Here is a 14,570-nt window from a genome sequence, read left to right on the forward strand (position 1 = left end):
CCCATAAAACCCTGTAAAAGGTCACATTGCTGCTGTGAAGATCAGGTTTTAAGACAGGATTTTCATGTATACCTATTTGCAGCCCTAACTGCTTATGTCCTGTTGATCGAGGCACTATCATGCCAGTGGTACTGAGTGTCCATTTATTGCTGTGTAAGAGTCATCCAAGGAGAGGACAGTATGTCTAGGTGAAATGCTCCAGCCACGTTTGTGCCTTGTGGCTTCAGCACACAGAGAAGAGCCTGGAACTGCTATCAGTACCGTCACTTTTGTGTTATCTAAGCAGTTGAAGTTCCTCTGCAAACCTTTAAGCTCTTTAAGTAAAATGAATAAACTCAACCCCCCTACACTGAGAATTCAGTAGGGAGTTGACGTAGGAAGGCCACTGTTGGAAGGAAGGCCACGCATTTGCTTCTGGGATTTAGCACCTAGCAAGTGGTATGTTTTGTTGGACAGGTAGCAAGATAAGTCTTTCTTAGACATCCTGACTCTATTTGAGGGAAGTTGTCCAAATTGTCTGTGAATTTTCAAAGCATGCAGAGAAATATGTTAAAGTAAGGAGTAGAAAGAAACCTGTAAATAAGAAGGAACATTTCAGGCAGTTAGCATGTGATTATAGTAGTTGCCTTGATGGTTTTGTGGTAAAGCCTTCAATTTTCCTCCTGATTTAGGTTTATGAGCACCAAGATGGAAGCAAGTCCCTGAAGCTGGGAGACTTTGGCCTAGCAACAATTGTGGATGGACCTCTATATACTGTTTGTGGGACCCCAACATATGTAGCTCCAGAAATCATCGCTGAAACTGGGTAAGTCATTTGTAGTGGGGATACAGTGACGTGCACTCAGTGGAGCACATTCTTGCCATTGTGTCAGACTGGAGTTCTTCCAATTAAGATTTTTATGCTGCCTTTGGTTGGCTATGATGCAGAATCATGGCTCATAGAACAATTCACATGGGAGGAACCTCTGGAGACTGTCTTACCCAAAGCGCTTCAGAGCAGGCCAGCTTTGAATTATATTGGAGTTATATTGGAGTTGTTATATTGGAGTTGTATTGGAGTTGTATTGGAGTTATATTGGAGTTATACTGGAGTTATATTTGTCAACCTCTGCCAGTTGTTGGCCTCAAACTTTTCAGTTTAACACTGAGTTACTCACTAGCCATTTGCAGATACAGTGGAAATAATTCTGTTCTCTAGAGACTGCTTACTACCATTCACTTAATTCTATTTCATTATCACACACTGTCCTCTTCTGATTTGTTCCACAGGGTAAATGCCTGCTGGCTTGAGCAGCCTGTCACCTTTTCAGACTTCATGTTGACAGGCATCACTAACTCAAGTTAACTCAACTTGAATTAGTTAACTAACTAAAGAATACAGCCCAATGTCTTCTATGCACTGACACATTCTGATCTAGTGATTTTAAGATGCAAATGTAAAAAATATTTGATAGCAGAATGAGGATTGGTAGGTAGACAAAGCTCAGATGGGAAACTATAAGAAATTATTAATGATTCTGAACATGTTTCCTCTGTTCTTGCACTGTAGTCTGTAAGAATCAGATGTCTCTAACCATGTCTCTCACACTTCTAGATATGGCTTGAAGGTGGACATCTGGGCAGCGGGTGTGATTACTTACATCCTGCTCTGTGGTTTTCCTCCATTCCGTGGGTATGGACTGACCTATTCAACCATCCTTGTTATGTGAATTGCTCCCTGTGCTCCTTTCATGTTAAGCACAGAGATTCCCACTGCTAGAATTCTCTGCTCATAGGGTTTGATGGGTTTTTTTCTGTCCTCTGCATAGTGTTCTACACCAGCCCCATAAATGTCTGTGATTTTATAGTAAAATCTCTGTCTCGTGTTTGCTATAGTTTGAACTTCATTGCATTGCAAAACAAAAGCCTTCATTACAGGTTCTGCGTGCCTTTGCCTGAAGTTTTAAATACACTGTGAAATTACCATCTTCTTTTATGGACAAAATGCAACATATTTTGTGGTTGGTAAAAGGTAATTAAAATGTAAGCGAGTTAATAAGGACATGCCAGATATTTTATCCCCTCAAAGCAATTGCAAAGTTGTGGGCAATCCTAAAGACAAGCAGAAAGAAAGAGGGTACCAAATGCACTGTGTTTTATGATCTCACCATTAACACCCATGGCTGCATGTTTGGAGCAATCAACAGCTTCTAAAAGGATGTAAGGCATGAGCAATTAAAAGCATTTTAAGAAGTCTACTGAAACCACATCTGAAAATAATTTCTCTTTGGGTTTTGTTGTTGGTTTTCTTTGGGTTTTACTCTACAGAAGTGGAGATGACCAAGAAGTGCTTTTTGATCAGATTTTGATGGGACAGATGGATTTTCCATCTCCATATTGGGACAACGTTTCTGACTCTGCAAAGGTGAGTTTACAGTTGATGGTATTTTCTTCTACAATATTACTTCCAGTGGGAGCGCCTAATGTATATTGTCCTTTCACAGTGCTGTATTTGACATGTCTCATACATCTCCTGCTACACCTATAAATTCCTCTGGGTCACCAATTATGTTTTGTTTGGTTTCCATCTCATAGACTAGAGGTGGTTCTGAAATGGACCCCATTCTGAAATAGACATCATATCTCTATATGTTTTCTTACACAACAGACACCAGCAGCCCTTACTGATCAAGAAAAAATTAAATTCACTTCTTAGCTCAAAAGCTCCCTTGGACTGTGCCTTATATGTACTTATGAGGGGGACCAGGTGCCAACCTGGAGCCTTTGAATATTATCTAATGAGATTATGGGGAGGCTGATTTCCCTTATTAATCATTTTAGAAGTAATGTCTGTTGTTTATTTCTGTCAAAGAACTGGGCTTCCTGTTGCCTTATTGTTGCAGAGTGGTATGAAACACAGACCTGTTCTGGTCACAGCTCTTGACATGCAGTCTTTGGTGTGCTAAGGCAGATATAATTATTTACAGATACAGACCTTGACAGAGTTCATTATACTTGCAGAGCATATCAGGTTTTTAAACTCTCACCAATGCGCTAGAGCAACAGTTTAACTCAAAGATTTTCTAGGGATCTGCCATTCACTATAGTCATATGTATAAATATGTGTGGACAGAGACATAATACATATGTGTAGGTAAAAAAAAAATAATCATATGGTCATTCTGTAGATAGATAAGTGCTTACTTCCAATCAGTTTGTTTCTCTAGTCTGTAAGACAAATCTATGAAAAACTGTCTTCCTGTTTCCTTCAGTGAGACAGTGTTTGATTAATCACAAGGAAAAAAAAAGTGAAATTTTGAGGTGGATTCAGGTAATGAGAGTAGGTCTGAATCTCCATTCTTTGGAGATTTGCATCCTGCTTCTACAGGTATGTGGTGGGTGGTCAGGACTAGCATTTCAGCCTGCTAACTAATGAGGTTAATGAATGAGATGCAGTCACAGAGCTGGAAGTCCTCTAAACCAAATTATTGTGTTGTAGAAGGCATTTTTTCATAGCATCGTTAGTGGGAACACTGCAAGTCCTTTGCCAGTGGGTTTTCCTGTGAAACTTCTGCCAAATAGTTCTACCTACCATGTCTGGTTTGAAGCCTTAGCCTATCCATTTAAGTTATTCTTGTAACTAAATATTACTAGCTTTGGTCTTTGGTGATGTACCTTTATTTGCTGTCTTATTGCCATTCTGTTTCCATGAACTCCACACTGTGAATAAAATAATCTAGGTAATTGCAGAGAAGATTAGAGGATGAAAAATAATGGTTTTAAGTGTTGAAGGTTTTTAAAAATATCTTCTATGTCATTTACACAAGAGTTTAAAGTAAAACCATATTTGCTGGCTTTTCCTACAGAGGAATTGGCTTTTTTCTTAATGGGAAGCTAACCTAATTTCATGGGACTGTCTGTTTTTCACATTATGTATTAAGTGCTTTTCTCTTAAACAGTGGCTTCAGAACTGTAACTCAGAACTGTCTTCTAGCTTTTCAAGGTACTGTCGGATATTGACTTAAAAGTTCAGCTGAGAGTTTCTCAGTTCATAGTTTCTCTATTTTTTGAATAATCTTAGTATATTTCTGCAGTTGGTAGTTCACTCTCTCTTTGAGAACTCTTACAAAATCAGTTAAAGGGTTCTTAAGTGAATGAAATATTGATTTGTTCTTTAAAAATGTTCTTCAAATTTGACCTTGTATTTGATTTATCAGGAGCTTATCACAATGATGCTTCAAGTAGATGTAGATCTACGATTCTCAGCCTTGCAAGTTCTTGAGCATCCATGGGTTAATGTAAGTATTTTCAGATTTGTAGATGCTTCTGGCAATTTGGCACCTTTGGGCTTTTTTCTCTCAAGCCCTTGCTATGCCCTTTTGGGAGCCAGCACATTCTAAAGATGCCAGAGATTTAAGTGGAAATAAGCTGGGTTACAGGTTGATTCAGTGTATTGTGTACCTTGGAGTTTTCATTATTTTTTGTGTGCTCAGCTACATTTTCTCTGAAATGGACTTTCAACACATATAAACCCTATTAGATAAATGTATATCTCTAACACTCAGCTTGCAGGTTCAGTGATGCATTTTGTTCTCCTGAGATCAGGTAGACTCAAAAATCTCAGAGTCATGATTAAGAGTCACTGAAATATAGTCCCTACTGTTAAGCCTACTTGATCCAGGATGGAACAGAGAAACATTTAGAATCATATTTAGCTTCTGATGCTATTTAAGATTTGTAAATTATTCCAGATTACTTAACATGTTTTAAAATATTTGGATGACAAAAAATAAAAATATGGGACAATCTATATTCCAATCAGAAGGAACAAATGAGAAAAGAAACACAATTGGGATGAACAGTGAAAAAAATAAAGGAAGAAGAAATAATGCTTCATTTTGTTTGTTGCAAGTTTGAGTGTGCAGTCCTCCCTGGAATAATCTTCAGTCCCTAAGCTGCTGTATCCAAAATCCCTTTCTCACTAAAAAACTGTTCTAAAAATTCAAATGTTCAGTCACCTCAGATATTAATTTTTTTTTTAATGAAAGTGTCCTCCATATAGTCAGACTAGTAGTGATCAGCTAAGTATTTACCAAGTACATGCTTTAAACTTGGAGGGCTCCCTTATTACCCGAACTACTTTTTTTTTTTTTTTTTTAATTGTGAATGCTATTAACATGCAGAGCCCTTCTGTGGTGTATGATGAGTGCAAGGATCCAGGACAACATCTGATGAAAATCTTTTCATTTTGAAGATGACATTCAAGCAGCTGAAATATTAATTTTCCATGGTGCCAGGGGCTGTCCTTGGACATAGTGTTCTGTCACAGTTTATAATGCCTTATGGTGATCAAGGGGTCTCTCAGTCTCCGTGGGAGGAAGACGTGTGGAGATTTCTGGAGCGCTGAAGAGGAAGAGATGCAAGTGACTGATGAGAGGCCACAGGGAGGCCAAGTGTACCGCAGTGTCAGCCTGCATACTGCGGCTGAGATTACTGAAATGTCTCTTGCTTACACCACTTAAGGAAGTGGTCACTAATCTTACATTTTTTCTGAAAATATATTTGAAATCTTAATGCTTTCCCCAGATACTTTTTCTTTTCTTTTTTTTAATTGTTACACCATGATGTGCTTTAGAAAGCTATTTTAGTGTGATCTATAAAAAAAGAGAGGTGCAGCTCTTCGGCAGTAACCTGGTGGTGGTGGTGTGCAAGTGACATGAGTATCTGCTTCCCTGCCCTCAGCAGTACCTGCTGGTGAGAATAGCAGGGGAGAAGGGCTGAGGGCTAAAGACTTTTAACACTCCAGAGCTCTGCTAGAAAACCTGAGCTCTGGTTACTCAAATGCCTTGGCAAATTCCTGAATTTCTGTGCAATAAGTTAACTTGCAGAACCCTTTGCCAGAAGGTGTCTAGAGAACTGGTATAAATGAACGCAAATGAGAATTTAATACATTTTTGGAGGATGATCCCATTGGTGCTTTTTAAATATAGTGGTCTGGATAGAACTCTTGACTCACAAAATTCTTAAGTACTTGGTTGGCATGAACTAGAGGGTATACCAGGGAAAGTTCAAGATCTACTTGCTTCTATCAAGTATACTTCTAGTTATACTTCTCAAAGAGTGACTGTGATGCACTGTTAGAAACAACATGTGGTGATCAATTCATCTTTGGTCTAGCTCTGCTGCACTTGTAGTTTTATGCTGGTAATAATTCTTTGCAATCAAAACCTGTAGCAGTTCTATCTATAAGTAAGAGAAACAAATATGCTATGACAATTCTGTTACTCCTTTTTTTCTGCTGATTTTAACAACTGAAACAAATCAGTATTTTATCTTCGTCATTACACTAAGGATAGTTCATAATGCAGATCAAAACTGCTTTTGAATTCTCTTATGTCCTCCATATATTTTTTCTGGGAGGAAAAGGCTAGCACTGGGACTGATGCCTTGAGAAGGCTGACCTAGAATAAAGGCTAGACAGAGTTAAAGGAATAAAGTAGGTATTTATTAAAAGGCCTTAAAGGATATACTTTGGGCAGTACAAGAGCCTGGCCAGGGCTACAAGCAAGATGGACCCAAAATGGTCACAAAAAAAATGGATGACTGGTGATGAGGTTTCGCAGTTTTGTAAGTTTTGGTCTATTTGCATATTTGGGCTAATTGTCCAATTATAGCTTCAGGTTATGAAGTTCCATCCTCCTTGTTGTTCTCTCCGTTTATGCTTTTTTGGGCCTGAAGCTTGTAACAATTGTCCTTGGTATCAAACTGGAAAAGGATTGTTTTTTCTACCTATCCTGTGAAGAGAGCTCACTAGCACTTAATATGGGGCTCAGAGCTACACACCTAGGCAGCACAGAATCTGAAAAATATGAAGGCTAAAACTTAAGGCATCAGGACCAGTTCAGGAAAGTGCTTTCACACATTCCAAACATTGCTCCCATTTCAAAGCATCGCACATGGAAGCACTTAATACGGAGTATCAAATTAACTAGATGGCACTACTAGCCAATCCTAGCTCACATTGGAATAAATAAGAACATGGCTGAGTTGAAACAGGTGCTTAAATGGTTCCATGAGAAGGGGCACTTCCCTGAAGTGTGTCTGGGCAGTAGCAGTAGAGAAGCTAGGAGGAGCAGCTCATTGATGCACAGAGGCAGAATGTACAGTGTCAGATCCAGCTACACATCCCTCTGCCATCATCCACTGGATCAGCTTCAAGTCTGTCCTACAGCCTCCCTGGACCTCATTTTCCCAGCTTCAGGACAGGGAATTAATGCACTCATCCCTGTTCACAAAAGGCTCTGTATTCTATGTGTTGTAATTACCTGAACAATTATGTGAATACTGTCTTTCTGGGAAGAAATGGCACATGGAATTTTCACCTACACTCCATTATCACAGGTAACCTGGTTAAATACTTTTCCATGGTGTCAAATGCTGGAGTTTACTTTCTCTACAAGTTTCAGCTGGGATAGAGCTCACCACAACACTTCCCTTATTTCAGTTTTGAACCTATTCACAGAGTGTTAAATCTGAAGCTAAAACACTAGATAGAATAGCTGGCTTGAAAAGCAGGCATGTGTTTTCTTTGACAATTTTAAGAAACATTTTCTCTCTTTGATCAAACCTTTGATAGAAGTGTTGTAACTGCTTACACTGTATAAAACCATTTTGTAGGTTGTAAATAACCATTCTACTTTATAGCTGCTTACTATGTGATTACTTGGTAAATCGCTGAGGTTCCTGGAATGTGCTTTGACAGTTTCAGTAGGATCAAGCCCTCATTTCAGTTTAAATTTTTGCTATAAAAATATCTGGAATCCTCTTGAAAACTGCAAAACTTGTTGTGGTCAGAGTCAGACCAGTAAAGCAGTTTCAATGTGAACAACATCCCAGCTGTTTTCAATTCAAAAAAACAAAACCTGAAAAGATGTTGGCTACATGCCGCTGCCACAGATGGAGATCTTGAATTCTAAATGCAGTTCAGCAGCACTTCTTTGCCCCCCTCAATTTTGTTTATTTGGAGTCATCTCTCCTATGCAATACACTTAGACCTGGAAACAAATCCATCAGTTTATACTTCCCCTACAGCAAGGACCCCAAGTCTATACCTGTTAAAAGATTTCTGAAAAGTCAAAGAATTATAAAAGAGGCCTGGCATTTTAAACTTTAATATTATTGATGACCTGAAACAAGTTACAGAACAAAATCATTCTTTTTTGTATAAGTAGTAAGTGTTTCCTAATACATCACAGAACAGTGAATGCTGAAAGGCTCACATTCTGTAAATCCTTCTCTGGTAAAATAATCAATATAAAAAGTGTGCTGTTGCTGGAGGAGGAAGATGGCATCTAAAAAGAATTAGAGAACCTGGAGCTTTTATATTTTTCCCTCACTATGTCTGCCTTGGAAATTTGTGTGCAAAAGAAATGAATAACCAAGCAATAAGTATCAAAAAGCTAAACATCTGTAAGAAAATGAATTAAAAACGACATTCCTTATTTTGCAGCTGCACTACTTTTGGTTACACCCTAGGACACTGCACCAAAAATTTTCCTTAGAATCCTTAAAGGAAACAGTATCCAAAAGCTTTTCCAGCACGTCTATTTACTCTAATTTCCTGCTGTTACTTGTATAATGATCTATTCATCTGAGGCTTTTAGACCTGGAAAGTAAAGCTCTTGTGACCATCTTGTGAAATGGATCTAAGTGCTTCAGGGCAGTAGGAGTCTGGGAATCCTGAACTTCTTTACAACACTTCCTTTTACTTTGAGTGGCAATGTCTCCTGCCACAGAGAACAATGCAAATATGAAACCAGTTTTTATCAATTACTGGAATTACTCCAAGACCTTGTGCCTCTTTTTTATTGTTTTTTATCTTGAATTCTTGCAAATAGACCATGGAAAGTATTTTTTAGATGATTAAAAAAAACCCCAAAACAAACCAAAACAACAAAAAACAAGACCAAAACACCCCAAAACAAAAACCAAAAATTTGTTAACATTCCAAGCTGTTTATATTGTCCATGTGAAAACTCAAATCCTGGGACAGAGTTTTCAAACTGTTTTGGCTGCTCGGCTTCTGAGGTGTGCACAGGAGAGCTCCTCTTTCAGACTATTAGCAGTCAAGATCTTCTGAAGCTCATAACTCTTTAAAATTCCCAGATGGAGCAGCAAAAATCACTGGTCACCTTTTAAAAAAATCTTGTGATTAATGCTAACATTGAGATGAAATTCTATGATCCTAACCCACTTGCAAAAGCAAAGACTTAAAATAGGGGAAAGGAACAGTTAACCTCTTCAGGGTTTGACATCCATCCAATTTCAGCAACCCAATGAAATTCTTGTCAGCAGTGTTTATACTGTTCTCCAGTTCTGTAACTTAACTTGCTGATTCTGATCAATTTGATATTTGATAGATGTTTTTATTCACTTCTTGCCTTTTGAAACTGCAGAGCAGCTTGTTTTGTATTTAGTTAAACAGCTGTCATCTCTCACCCTCAATAGCTATCTATTTTATTGTTCACTGAATTCCAGGAGCCAGCTTAATATATATTGATTCATTTATAAAACATGTTTGAATAAAAGAGAACTACTAAACATCAGGTGGAACCAAGAGTAGTAATAAAAACTTAGTAACAATAGAGGAATTCTGATATATCCCTATGCTGCATCTTGAATTGAGCTGGAAAGTATTTCATCTAAAAGCTGGAGTCCAAACTATGCATCTGTGGTGTGTTGCCACTGGAACTGTGGGTGTGGTGCTTCACCAACAAAATGTGACCACAGTCTTGGTAACTATTGTCTTCTTTGTAATTTAGTCTTTTGACAAGATGACATGAATGCTTGGCAGACTTTTATGTCAAGAAAGCCAAGAGAATGATTTTATTTTTCTTCCCTCCTCCTGTGAAGAGGAGTTCACTTTACAGACTAGCTTTCTGCTGGGAAAGGCAAGGTCAAGGGGAAGCAGGTCATTTTTAGGGGTCATGTACCACTGTGCCAGGACTCCCCAGTGCTAGACAATAATCAACTACTGGGTTGTATTGTTTTGTTTTGTGTTTTGCAGCTGTGTGCACTTGACCATATTTTGCCAGCTGAGACATTTTGTTAAGGGGTGAGTAAGGGATCTCTAAACACAAACTCCCCAAGCTAAATAAATAACAAACCCTACCAACCTCCCTAAAATTCCCATATGCTCACTGAACTCGTGATTTACTGCAGCAGCTCTGAAACTCTTTAAGGGCACTCGTAATGTGTGAAAAATTGAAATAAGAAAGTGGCTGTCATCTCTCACTATTCTGATCTTGTCTCATTTGACTTTATTCTGCTAGGATTTTGTCTAAGTGGAGTTTAAGAATTATCTCAGCTGTTTATTTATTTACACACCATGCAGCACCAGTTAGTGATCACTATGGCATGGGGCCAGTGACCTGATACCCTGTATATTTTTGCCTCTTCTACATTTCGTTTCCTATTCCACCTATTCTGCATATTTGTTGCCTGAAATCCTGCCTATTCTGCTAGTGGGGAAGTCTCTCTGAGAAGTGGCTTTTTGCACATTTTTCAGGCATAAAGCTCTTTTCTACAATTTCTAAAAAAGCCTCCTCTTTTTTGGGCTTGAATTCAGCCTGTGGACTTGCGCAAAACCACAAGCTCCATTTGTTCTGCTGCGGTTTCTCCTCAGCATGGAGGATGCTAGCTTGCTTTGGTGCAGGGATCCAGGTTTGCTCTGCAAAGTGGGATGTCTCAGCTGAAAGGAAAAATGTCCCAGCCCAGCCTCTTGTTTTTGTAATATCTTGGATACTTTTTACTTTTGAGGTCATTATCATTAAATTTATGTGATGAGTAAACAGAATCTTAAGCACATCTGAAATCCTCAGGCTTTGAAATATTAATGGGCAGAAAAATAACCGGGTAGTGGTAATTAAGATATGGTAGAAAGAAAAATGAAACGTTTAACAATTATTAATGAGCATTGCTTAAAGTTTGAGCAGAAAATATTGGGTAAAGAAGAAGAGAGATACTGCTTGGTGCCATATTATGTTCATCTTGTAAGTACCTTAAATCTATTGATGGAGACAATGATTGACCCATATTTTAATACAAGGATTTTGCAAACTTTTCTATATTGATGTGACCAATCAAAATCACCTCACAAATCCTTTTTTCATCTTTCTTCTCTGAAGTTTCACTTTGCTTTATTTATCTGCAGGATGATGGCCTTCCAGAGAATGAACATCAGCTCTCAGTAGCTGGGAAGATAAAGAAGCATTTCAACACAGGCCCTAAGCCGAACAGCACAGCAGCTGGAGTTTCTGTCATAGCAGTAAGCATCTGAAATACACAGATGAAACAGATTTATGTGCCCACCAGACAGTTATGTGTTTAGGACACCAAAGGAAATCAGAGAGGGTTAATCTTTAGATAATTGTAGCACTGAATTAATATAAGCATAGTTAGACTGGTATCCTGCACAGCTTCTCCTTTGATTCTCCTTGTGAGTCACATTGTTATTTAACAGCCCTAGGAGATATAACTGTACACACAGCACACAGTTCCACATTTCACCAGAAGATCAGTGGACCTAACTCCAAAGTGAATTCTACAATTTGAACGGTGGGATCATGACATTTTACTTGGCAGCAGACTCATCGTATGGATTTAGGCCACACAGTGACTGTAGCAGGACAGCACCACTTTAGAGTGGAAATTGCTTAAAAATTTAACTGCAAATATGTATGGCAGCCTGAGCCTCTCCTCTTTGAAGACACGAAAGAAAGCAATGCTGCCTCACTGCTGCCTTCATGGTTAACATGAGTCTAGCCACTCCAGATTTAGCTGGGCAGCAGCATTTTATTTTAGTGCCACACACAACCTGCTTCCCTGTCAGCAGAAGTATTTACTGGGGTAAAGACTAAATGGAACTTCTTGCTGCCTTCTGTCATGTTGCAATTCCAGTGGAGCCATTCTAGGTTTGAATGTGTTGGAGTGTCTGAAGCAAAGCTTGGCCAAAATTTTGACCAAGCTTTACTGTGGTTTCAATGGCATCCTCAGTGGAGCATACATCACATACTATTGTATTTTTTCCTCACAGATGAACATGTGTATGACATATAGATGGACACAGGATATAGTCAGCATATGAAGAGATTATTCATACTAATGCCATTGAATAGTAACATGCACATCCTTCACATTTTTAATACATCTGCTTGTGTTTGTAAGCTTTCCTTTATTACTCATAGTAATGTGAACACTCCAAAGAGTCACTAAAAATGTGACATGTTAAACGTAACCATTCCCATATCAGATTACTCAGTGTTCATTCCCAGCTTCCATAAATTGCAGGTGGTGTGACTGCACATGTACACTTTCTTGTACTGTTTCCACTTTCATGTTTCTCAGCTCAGCCCCTCCAGTGTTGAGTTAAATCAGCATGAAATAAATTCAGCTCAGCACATGCAGTCTGGCTCACAGGTGTGAAGTGCTTGTGCAGCAAAATGGATACTGTCTCAAAGTTACTTGGTATAAGTACTTAAAATTTCAAGCTGTGCCTCTCTCATATTTTTTTCTTTACTCTTTCCTACCCTGAATGTCCTCAACATGGAAGCAAGTTGTTCCTCATGCTTTTCCTAGATTTTCTCAGTCATCAGCTAACATAGTCAGCATTTATTTATTTTCATTTTTAAGCAATAATACTGCAGCAACTCTCCCACAACTAAAACATCACATACCCATTGCTCATCTGAACTGCAGGTATGTTCTTAATAGACTAGCTGAAATTGTGTTCCTACTGAATGGACTGCCAGCACGCTTGTCCATGGGAATTACTGCTCAAATCCTCCATGCTAATGACTTCAAAGCTTAAAAGCAAGAAATGATGCCTCTGTCCTCATCCATCCCTTGCCTCCTTTACGTTTTTAATATCCCTGCCCTCCTCTTTTTTTTATTTTCCCCAGTTGCTTTGCCAAGGGTTTGCAGCAATTTAACACCTGAGTAATCAAAAAGGCACCGTAGTGAATCTGTCCACTGCAAAACATCAGGAAAAAATGTGTATGATTAATTATATTCTTAATTGCTTCTCTTTATTTTTTAGTGTTTGGAAATTTAACAGATTGTTTTTAGTGATCATCTCTGTCGGCAAACTTCATATCCTGACACAATTGATCCTGCAACTTGGCCTATAAAGTAGAAATGTTTAGAATACTTTTACATAATTCAGAAAGCGGTTTGATTATGGGAAGAAATGGGGAAGTATAGACCTCTTTAGTGTTTTAGTAATGTTTCAGAATGCTAGATAATTTCCGTTTTATGAAAAAATTAGTTTCGTTTTCTACAAAAATAGTTTAATATGTAAAAGAAAGCCAAAAGCAAAACAACATCTTTAAATGTTGTTTCTGCATTTGGAAGTCTATTTAATATACATTTGACATGCATGTCACCAGGGTTCTATGTCTGGGAATCTCCCTTTAACTGTGAAATCTCTAATAAGATAAAATTAAATCCTATTAACAAAGACTTCTCTAGATTTAGAATAATCAAAATATATATAGATGCTGTAACATACTATTTGGCACTAAAGACATGCACTAACTATACTTGCTATTAAAATACTGGGGATTTGTGCCTGCCTGTATGTTTACATACTTTTTGAGAGAGTGCTTGTGTATATAATATATAGAGTTGCCTTCTATATATTATATAACACATCTGTGTCTGTGTTTGTGAAAATGTGTTAATATGTGCTTATATTTCTATAGCTTACTTAATAGTATGAAAGATAAATATTATCATTATTTTGAGTATTTTAACTCTGTTTATGTACAGAGCTTGCTAATATGTGGTATTTAGTTCTTAGTTTGTCCTCACATTGGTATGATATGATATTATATGCCTTTTTTTCTCTGGTGGTGAAAAGTAACACACCTCAAAGATCTCAAGGAGTATTTACCATATGCACCAATTAAAACTATAATATGAAAATTAAGTTCCTAAAGATGTGTCTCTGGTCAGCTTGACTGAAAGGAAGTTTGAAGCCATGTGTGTTTTGCATACAACTTCTGTGGCTACTGCTTCCTTCAGCAATGTCCAAATTGCATTGATTCCTTTGGTTCAGATTTATGTCTGCTTTATTGGTGTGGTAATCTCTGTAAAAGTTGTCTCCGTCTGTCCAAGGCAGAGACATCCTACTTCTCGTGCATGTGTCCAGACTTCAAGTTTGTCCACATTTGAAAAGATTTGTCAGTTTGGACAAACTACCCTAATGAACATGTGCATGCTTAGCAAAACAGTTCTTTTGCTGATGTAGTAGAACGATTTCTCAAACAAAATTAACTATACAAGCAAAGAGACTTTTCTGTTGATGCAATAATACATCATTAGAAGTTCTGCCAGAGTAACTATGTCAGCTGGGAAAAAATTCCCCTGAACCAACATAGCTTTGCCAGCAAAATTTTAATTGGAGAGCTAGCTTTTAAAACAGCAAGAGAATTAGCAAGTTCCTAAAAAACACTGCTTGCTGATGAGAGAGTGCATAGGACAAATATCACTTTACTTGCCCTGTTCTTAAACTCTTGTCACAGGCGTTGACT

General features: G+C 38.0%; 1 protein-coding gene across 2 annotated transcripts in view; it reads left to right on the plus strand.

Annotated features, from left to right (window-relative positions):
* The window catches only part of DCLK1 (doublecortin like kinase 1), a 230,013-nt gene that overhangs the window by 202,906 nt on the left and 12,537 nt on the right, over nucleotides 1-14,570 (plus strand). For both annotated transcript variants that reach the window (XM_005516310.3, XM_088050942.1), the window contains exons 12-16: nucleotides 672-805; nucleotides 1,595-1,672; nucleotides 2,308-2,404; nucleotides 4,197-4,277; nucleotides 11,192-11,305. In XM_005516310.3, coding sequence (XP_005516367.1) covers nucleotides 672-805; nucleotides 1,595-1,672; nucleotides 2,308-2,404; nucleotides 4,197-4,277; nucleotides 11,192-11,305 — 504 coding nt within the window. The remainder of the gene's footprint in view (nucleotides 1-671; nucleotides 806-1,594; nucleotides 1,673-2,307; nucleotides 2,405-4,196; nucleotides 4,278-11,191; nucleotides 11,306-14,570) is intronic.

Source organism: Pseudopodoces humilis, chromosome 2 (genome assembly GCF_049639895.1).
Source record: "Pseudopodoces humilis isolate 2021_Gansu_Grassland_sample_001 chromosome 2, ASM4963989v1, whole genome shotgun sequence".
Classification (NCBI taxonomy): Eukaryota; Metazoa; Chordata; class Aves; order Passeriformes; family Paridae; genus Pseudopodoces; species Pseudopodoces humilis.